The sequence below is a fragment of the Corvus brachyrhynchos genome, unplaced genomic scaffold (assembly GCF_000691975.1).
Source record: "Corvus brachyrhynchos isolate BGI_N302 unplaced genomic scaffold, ASM69197v1 scaffold1103, whole genome shotgun sequence".
In the NCBI taxonomy this organism is placed as follows: domain Eukaryota; kingdom Metazoa; phylum Chordata; class Aves; order Passeriformes; family Corvidae; genus Corvus; species Corvus brachyrhynchos.
In genome coordinates this window covers 201,939-209,722 of record NW_008236980.1, presented here as the reverse complement: position 1 = coordinate 209,722, position 7,784 = coordinate 201,939, and the positions used below count along the sequence as shown (strand labels likewise).

The window sequence follows — 7,784 nt, the reverse complement described above, 5'->3', positions numbered from 1 at the left end:
GGGGGTACCCCCAAGGCTTGGGAAGCAGCGGGAAAGGCGTCCCCCCTTCTCTCCTTTCCCACATCTGGCAAAGCTCCGGCATGGCCTCTCCCCACCCCTCCTCCTCCTCCTCCTCCTCCTTCTCCTGGAGGCGCTGGGCCGCCTTCCCAGCCCTGCACGGGGACCCACGCGGCGGATAAAGGGGCCGAGCGGAGCCGGGATGGTGGGATGCATCCAGGAGGGAGAGGGATGCTGCGGGACACCCCGCTCCAGTGACCCCCCCCCCCCACGCCCCCATCCCAGGGCAGGGAATGAAGCAAAGGTCGGAGGTAGGTAAATGATTGATCCCATAGAGCAAAGGGCACTGCTGCCTCCAAAATTCCCAATCCAGCACAAAATCCTTCCCAAGGGCTGGGATCACCCAGGGAAGACACAGCCCCCTTCCCAATGGAAGCCACATTGGGGGGGTCATGCCAGTTTTTTAGGAACCCCAGTGCAGCCATGGGAAGCTCCTGTCCTAAGGGAATGTGATCCCAAGTCCCTGGGAGGCAGCTCATGAGCAGTGGCAGTGGATAAACAATGGTCCAGCCCGGGCCAGCAGCACTTTTATCCCAAAAAGAGCAGGGTGCCAACACTGCACTGGCACCAGCACCCCCAGTGTTGGTGGGAAAAGGAGAGAGCTTCCAGGATCCAGGCTGTGCTGTGCCCTGGGCCTCCCAAATTTTGGGAACAGGCTGCTCCAGGCAGGTAAACAGAGCCCGAGGTAATAAAAGCAGGAGCAGAGAGTCCACGGTCACTCCCTGCTCCCCCAGCTCTGGGAAGAGATGTCCAAATATAGCCTTCTCCCTGCGGCCTCCTCGGAGAATCCGGGATGGAAGCGGGAGCCAGGGATGCTTCCAGCACCAGCTGTCTCTGGAAGGAAGGATTTGGGAAAAACCCACACGAATGGGACTTGGGGGGCACTTAACCAGGGGTTACAGGGGAGATCCAAGCTGGGGAAGAGCATGGAAAGATCCAGATAACCCCCAAATTCCATGAGAGATGCGAAGGAGGTGGGAGACCAGGAAAACACGAGCAGCCAGAGGCTGGAAAATCCAGCTTTCCCAAAAAATTCCGTTAAAATCTGCCTCTCCAGGCACTCACAGCACCACTGGCAACCAGGTAAGGAACTAAAATTTCCTACAGATCCAAGAAAAGCCAGAAAAATGTACTTGGAAAACAGGTGTCCCTGAGATCCCAGAACCAAGGACACGGATATCACCATTCCTCAGGACACGGATCTTTCCTCTTGGACTACTTTATTTGGTAAAACTCCGAAATCAGCAACACCTTGAACTTCCCAGAACTTCCCTCTCTGAGCAAGGCATGGATCCTATGGAGACAGAGTTATCCTGCTCAGCTCCAGCCTCGGCTGCTCCTCCAGCTTTGATTCCTTTTCCAAAAAACCACAAGGAATCCAAAAAAAAAAAAAAAACCAACCAAAAAACCAGGATCAAAAGCGAAACCAAAAGCCAAAAAAAGTAATAAAATATCTAAGGACACCAGGGAAAAGGGAATTGAGGCGAGGCCATCAGATCCCGGTGGATCACCCACGGAAAGGGACAGTTCTGGGCACAGCCAAGTCCACAGAATCCATGAATCCCAGCAGGAGATGACCAACACTGCCCCAAATTCCTAACAAGCTGCTCCCCCTGTGAGATTCCGTCCCCCTCCGGCCGCTGCCGCCGGTGTTGGGCACAGCTGGGGAAGGATTCCCTTGCTCCATGAGGAGGGAAGGGGTAGGGAATGATCCCGAATCCTGCTAATGGATCCGGGTCAGCTCCTCTACGATCTTTATCAGGTCATCCACGGTGGCTTCCCTCTTCATCCCGCTTCCATCGTCGATCTGCGTAGGGAGGAAAAGGCATTGGAGACCTCGGCAAGTGCCAAAAGCCATTCCCAGATCGTTCGGGAAGGTGTGGATTTAGCGTTTCCCAGAGAGGCTGTGGCTTCCCCGTCCCTGGAAATGCTCCAGGCCAGGTTGGACGAGGCTTGGAGCAACCTGGTCTGGTGGGAGGTGCCTTTAAGTCCCTTCACACCCAAACCATTCCATAACTCTACAATTCCACAATTTACCGAGCCTGGACTCCTGAGCAAGGTCCTTGAAGGATCCAAGGCCACATTCCCAAGCTCACCTGCAGGTTTGCCACCACTTCCTGCATCTTGGGCCTGCTGATGTCCAGGAAACTCTCGATCAGGTCCCCGTCGATGAATCCCGTGGCCGGTTCCGTCTTCCGTTCGGTGTGGAACGATCTCCAGGTGCCGCCGTCAAGGAGCCAAATCCACAGGGAATAACACCAGCCCTGGACGTGGTTAATGGTTGGACTCTGCGCTCTTAGAGGGCTTTCCCAACCTCAATTCCATGATTTCTGAAGGCGCCAGCAAACCCGCTCCCACCCTCTCCAGCCGGTAAACCCCACCCGGCGCCGGCTCCTGGCTGGAATGCCAAAGGATATAAGGAATGCTCAATCTTCCCCACGCTCTTGATGACTTTGTTGAGCCTATTCTGCATGTCCAGGAGCAGGTTGTACCAGCTTTCCGACAGGGATGTCACCAGGCCTGCACGGGAGTAACGGACACGGGGTTCGGAATGCGGCACAGGGTGGAGCTGGATGAGCTTTCCAACCCAAAGTATTCCAAGATCCTGCAGGGAATCCTCAGGGCCTGCTCCTTACCAATCATTCCATTGACGGTGCCGAAGAGCACGGATCCCTGGGTGGGCGTGGAAGTCTCTCCCAGGTTCTGCATGACCAGGGATCCGTGGCAGAAGACATTGACGAACTCTCCCAGGTGGGATAATCCCACTTCCTGCAGGTGCTGCCGCTCCTCGTCCGTCGTGGCCGCGCTGGAATCCCAAACACTCTGCTCAGTCCCGGATGGGGGCACTCCAAAGCTATCCCTTGCTCCCAAGAGCTGGGAATGCTCCTTCAGTTTTCCTCAAGATCCTATCACCCCATCCCATCCCCAATCCATCCCATCCAGCTCACCTGTCCTTCTGGCACACGAACAGATTGAAAGCGTTCTCCGCTCCCAAGAAATTATCATCATCCAGGATCTCCACAGCGCTCATCCAGTTTGGATTGAAATCCCGGGCAATCTGCAAGGGGCCAAGAGGGAACACGCTGTGTCCAGGTGGCCTGGCCTGAGATCCTGCATGCTCATCCCACCCCACACCAATATTCAGGAACAACGTGGGATCCAGCCTGTCCCTCTCTGCTCCAGGAAGCAGCTGAGCAGGAAAGGCACTCCTGGAGATGGTCTTGCTCCAAGTGGCACTTGGATAACATCCTGGGAAAGCGTGGAGCAGCCCGTGCCAGAGGCACTCCAGCAATTTAAACCCCCATTCCAAGTGGACACCAGGCATCCCAGATGGCACCTCCCACCCACCAGGCACCAGCTGCTCTTCCCACAGCCAGTTCCCTGGAAACGGAGGGATCCATCCTTCCAGAAACCACGGGGATCTGTGTCAAACCTTATCCAGCCAAGCCAAACTCCTCCTTTTATCCCCTCCAACACCGCTCCCTGTGCCCAGAGCTGTCAGAACGGCTTCCCAGCGCCGCTTCCGCACCTCCTCGAAATTCCCTTCCATGGGTTTGTAGGCCAGGAGCAGCACGGAGCGCATGAGGTCTCCCACCAGGATGAAATCCCCCTTGGTTTTCAGGTACAGGGCCATGATGTTGTTGTAGTGGTTGCATTCCGTGCGCAATTCCTTCTCTGCTGTCCACTCGTACAGGCGGACCTGCGGGATGGGACATGGATCAGGATACTCCACGTGGGGGCTGGGATGTGCACCCTCAACCTGGCTCACATCCACATCCACAAACATGCTCCCAAAAAAAGTCAGGGTCAGGGTCATGTTTACCGTGCTGTTGATGCTGGCTAACAGCTTCCCATTGAATTCCACCATGGAATACACAGCTCCCTTGACCTCCTTCTCAGCCAGGCTCTGCAGCTTCCCTGGAATAAAGCTTGGGTTGTTTATCCCAAGGCTGGCAAGTTCAGCTGAGCTGTCCTGAACTTTGCCTCCCAAAAAACTCTCTCTGAGGGGGAACAAGTGCCATGGGAAGCAAATCCCAGAATCCAGGGCTGGTGAGGGATTCCTGGGCTTCTCTAGGAGATGGGGGGGGGTGGGGGGAAGGGAACACAGAACCTACAGATCCTGACAGCTGATTCCTTGGGAAAAACTGCCTGCTCCTGGGACACAAGCTCTCCAGGGTCTGAGGAGTTCATCCCTGATCTCCCACCAAAACCAGCGGGATTTTTCCCAGTGAGAACACCTTGTTCTTACCATCGGAGTAGTGGAAGACGACGATCCGGCCCTGCTTGGGCTCCGCTTCCTCAGGATACACCATGGCAGTGCCCACGATGAAGTAGGTGTTGGGATCCTTCCCCAGCTTGCAGGAGACCAGGCTGAGGGCATACTCATTTTGCAGGAATTGGTGAGCATGGAGCACTGGGGAAAAAAAAAGCGGGAAAGGGAGGAACAACTGGCATCCCAAAGTCCTTGAAGTGAAAGCTTAAGACACATCCTAGAGATTCCCTGTCCTATTCCCCACCACCTCGTGCCATCAAAAATTGCTATTCCCTAAATATGGCTGATGTTCCTCCAGGAAAATGCTTTGGCTGAAGCTCCCCTGGGCTTCTCCAGGATGGGAAGAGCTGGATCTTGGGATGGGACAGGTACCTTCGAAGGTGTGCTGGTCTATGATGAGCAGGTTGTGCACTTCCACCTCCTCTCCGAAGGATGTCTCGTGCGGAGCCGTGCTGCTGGAAAACAGCTTGCTGGTGCTCACGCTGCTGGACAAGGCCTGGGAAACAGGAAAATCCGTCACATCCCAGTGCTACTCGGGATATCCACAGAGCTCCAGGCAGCCGGGGAGCAGGAAAAGGGATGGAAGAGCAGGTGGAGTGAGGAATGAGTAAAGGGACACACTCCCTGCTCCTGCAGGGCTGAATGATGGTGTTGATATGAGTATACACTCTGTGTAAACTGCTGTGGCTGCCAGAGCCAGATCCTTGGGAACGGGAAAGCCTTGGAGACCACACAGAAGCCTGGATGGGATACGGAAGGAGCAGCGCCCAAAAATAAAGAGGGATCAGGTGGAACAGTGGCTGTGCCACCCCCTCGGAGAGATCCCACCAACCCATTCCGGCCCAGCTGAGGAACTGGACTGGACTCACAGCTTTGGAAGCTCTGGAAGGGAGGACCATGAAGGAAAAGCCGGATCAGGAATTCTGATCCCCACAGCGCAGGGATGACCCAGCCTGGGATCTCACCTGGGTGCTGGCGCTGGGTCTGAGCGCCGTGGTGCCCCCGCTGGCATCCTGCACCTCGATCCGGCTGGAGAGCACCCCGAAACACTGGGATACCTCTTGGTAGCAGATTTTCCTGTGGGATAAACAGAGCCATGTGGCTGGGAGAGCCTGGAAAGGCCGTTCCAAGAGCTCTGGAACAACAAGGGCTGTTTGTTTGCTCCTGGGATGGCAACGTCACCCCAACCCTCGTCCCATGCAGTGGAGCACCCGGATCCCAGGAATCCTCATCCCAGGAATCCTCACCTGGGCGACTCGTAGAGGGGAACAGTGCGGATGTGCAGCTTCTGGATCTCATCAATGGTGCCGATGGTCAGGGTGCTGTTGTTGGCCAAGGCCAAACTTGTGGGGGAAAAAATCATGGAAAACACGGGGTGAAAAACCAGGACCTCCCACTCCTCCATATTCCTCAGGAACAGGAAATCGTGGCAGGCTCACCTGTCGGGATATCCGTCGGAATTGAGGGGGCACATGTAGTTGACCTCCTTGAGGTTGACGTTGGAGAAGACCAGCTTGTGGTTGCTGCTGTAGATGACGGTGGGGCGGTCGGAGCAGGCGAACACGTTGGTGGTGGACAAGGAGCGGAATGTCCTCAGCACGGTGGGCTGTGTCCCCAGGGTCACCTTCTTCCTGTCACTCAGCAAGCCTGGATTCAAAGGGAGAAGGGATTGGGATCTGCCACGCCACCTCAGGGAAAAACAGGAGTGTGGGTAAGCACATCCCACATTGAGGAATCCATCTCCTTCCTCCAGCGTGCTGGAGGAATCCGCCAGCCCTCAGCCAGTCCCATCTGAGCATGAGGCTGTGAAAGCAAGGAGGATCTTTCCCAAGAAACTGGAAAGGAAAGGAAAAGGTCACCTGTCTCAAGGCTGAGGCCGAAGTAGAAGAGAGCTCCGTCCCCCAGGGCACACAGGAGGTAGTGGCTGCTCTCGAAGGTGGTCATCAGGATGGAGCGAGGGATAATCTCTGTGGGAAGCAGGAAAAGGGATGGATGAGGTCGCTCAGGACCCGGCCAGTGACCCCTGCCACCCTTGGGAGGCTCCTACCTCCTCCCAGCATCTCCTTGTGCAGCAGCTCGAAGGACGGGAGCTTCAGGATGCGGGCGGAGATGTCGGTCCAGAGCCCGATGGCGCAGAGCGGGGACATCCCGTTGGAGTCTCCCAGGGGGGTGATGTCCAGGCAGGCCACCTCGTGCTCCATCTCCGTGCAGCTGTGAGGAAGGAGGGTGGACAGGTGTCCGCCTGGATCCCAAATCCCAGCATCCCCAGAGCCCTCAGGATGTGGGCTCACCTGATCTGCCGGAGCTCCTGGGGCCGGATTTCCAGGTAGTACAAGGCCCTTCCCACGGCCACCACCACCTGGTTGCTGTTGCAGGAGGCGACGCTGATGTTCTTCCCGTTGGGCTCTTTCCACTCGCTCACCAGGGATTTGGGCTCCTGGCTGACCAGTCGCACTGAGGCAGAGGTGATCTGGGAAGAAAGATGGGAAAAATAATGGAAAACAGCATTACCAAGGCGGGTGGCACAGCAAGAACCTTCCTCTTTCCATATCCCTTAGAAACATGGACCCAGGATCCTGTTTGCTGATACCATCGGATCTCAGGGAAGCACTCCCAACCCCTACCCTGGATAAGTCACGATCCAAGTGGCACCAGGAGAGGCAAATCCACTTATTCCTTGTGCTGGAATTACCTGGATCAGCTGCTGATGCGCCACATTGCCGCAGAAAAACGTCTGCTGGTCATCCACAAATCCCGTGAGCTCCGTCTCTTCCACTTCCTCTCCGTTCAACATCAGAACCCTGAGCAGGGAAGGGAATTCCCATTAATTCCTGCTCTGACATGGGGCTGAGAGCCTGGATCAGCTCATCCCACCTTTACCTGGTCTGGCCAACAAAGGACAGCACCAAGGTGTTGTCTGTCTCCCGGTGCGGATCCGACCTCAGCGGCCACAACCCTGCAACAAGGAGGCCACAAATCCTCACAATTCCACATCCCAGCCTCATCCGTGCCCACCACGTCCCCTCTCAGGCTGTGGAACACCTCCCACACCTTTAATTCCCGGCAGGTCGATGCTGGCGTGCTCGTGGATCCCGATGCCGTTGCGGATGATCCGCAGCGATCCCTCTTTGAAGGCCCCGGAGCAGGTGACCAGCTGAGGGAAAAGCAGATGGACTATACCAGCTGTGGCTGGGAAGCTCTCCCACTCCTCTCTGGGATCATGGAAATGGGGAACCCATTCTAGAATCATGGAATCCTGGAATGGTTAGGGTCGGAAGGGACCTGAAAGATCCACCAAGGCCAGGCTGGACGGGGCTTGGAGCAACCCGGTCTAGTGGAAGGTGTCCCTGCCCATGGAATGAGATGATCCTTAAGGTCCCTTCCAACCCAAACCATTCTGGAATTCTATGATTTTATGGACACACACAGCCAAAAATTCCCAGCAGCGAGGAGG

At 56.0% G+C, this 7,784-nt stretch overlaps 1 protein-coding gene across 1 annotated transcript in view; it reads right to left on the bottom strand.

Moving 5' to 3' along the window:
* Positions 1-1,258: 1,258 nt before the first annotated feature.
* DDB1 (damage specific DNA binding protein 1) overlaps positions 1,259-7,784 on the bottom strand; it is a gene marked incomplete at its 5' end in the record, with an annotated part of 11,123 nt that continues 4,597 nt past the window's right edge. Inside the window, 18 exons of the mRNA XM_008629413.2 lie at positions 1,259-1,864; positions 2,154-2,277; positions 2,475-2,577; positions 2,694-2,863; positions 3,006-3,115; positions 3,587-3,757; positions 3,881-3,975; positions 4,307-4,471; positions 4,703-4,826; positions 5,296-5,407; positions 5,578-5,673; positions 5,770-5,977; positions 6,190-6,297; positions 6,378-6,541; positions 6,622-6,800; positions 7,023-7,131; positions 7,211-7,286; positions 7,382-7,484. Coding sequence (XP_008627635.2) covers positions 1,781-1,864; positions 2,154-2,277; positions 2,475-2,577; positions 2,694-2,863; positions 3,006-3,115; positions 3,587-3,757; positions 3,881-3,975; positions 4,307-4,471; positions 4,703-4,826; positions 5,296-5,407; positions 5,578-5,673; positions 5,770-5,977; positions 6,190-6,297; positions 6,378-6,541; positions 6,622-6,800; positions 7,023-7,131; positions 7,211-7,286; positions 7,382-7,484 — 2,301 coding nt within the window. The remainder of the gene's footprint in view (positions 1,865-2,153; positions 2,278-2,474; positions 2,578-2,693; positions 2,864-3,005; positions 3,116-3,586; positions 3,758-3,880; positions 3,976-4,306; positions 4,472-4,702; positions 4,827-5,295; positions 5,408-5,577; positions 5,674-5,769; positions 5,978-6,189; positions 6,298-6,377; positions 6,542-6,621; positions 6,801-7,022; positions 7,132-7,210; positions 7,287-7,381; positions 7,485-7,784) is intronic.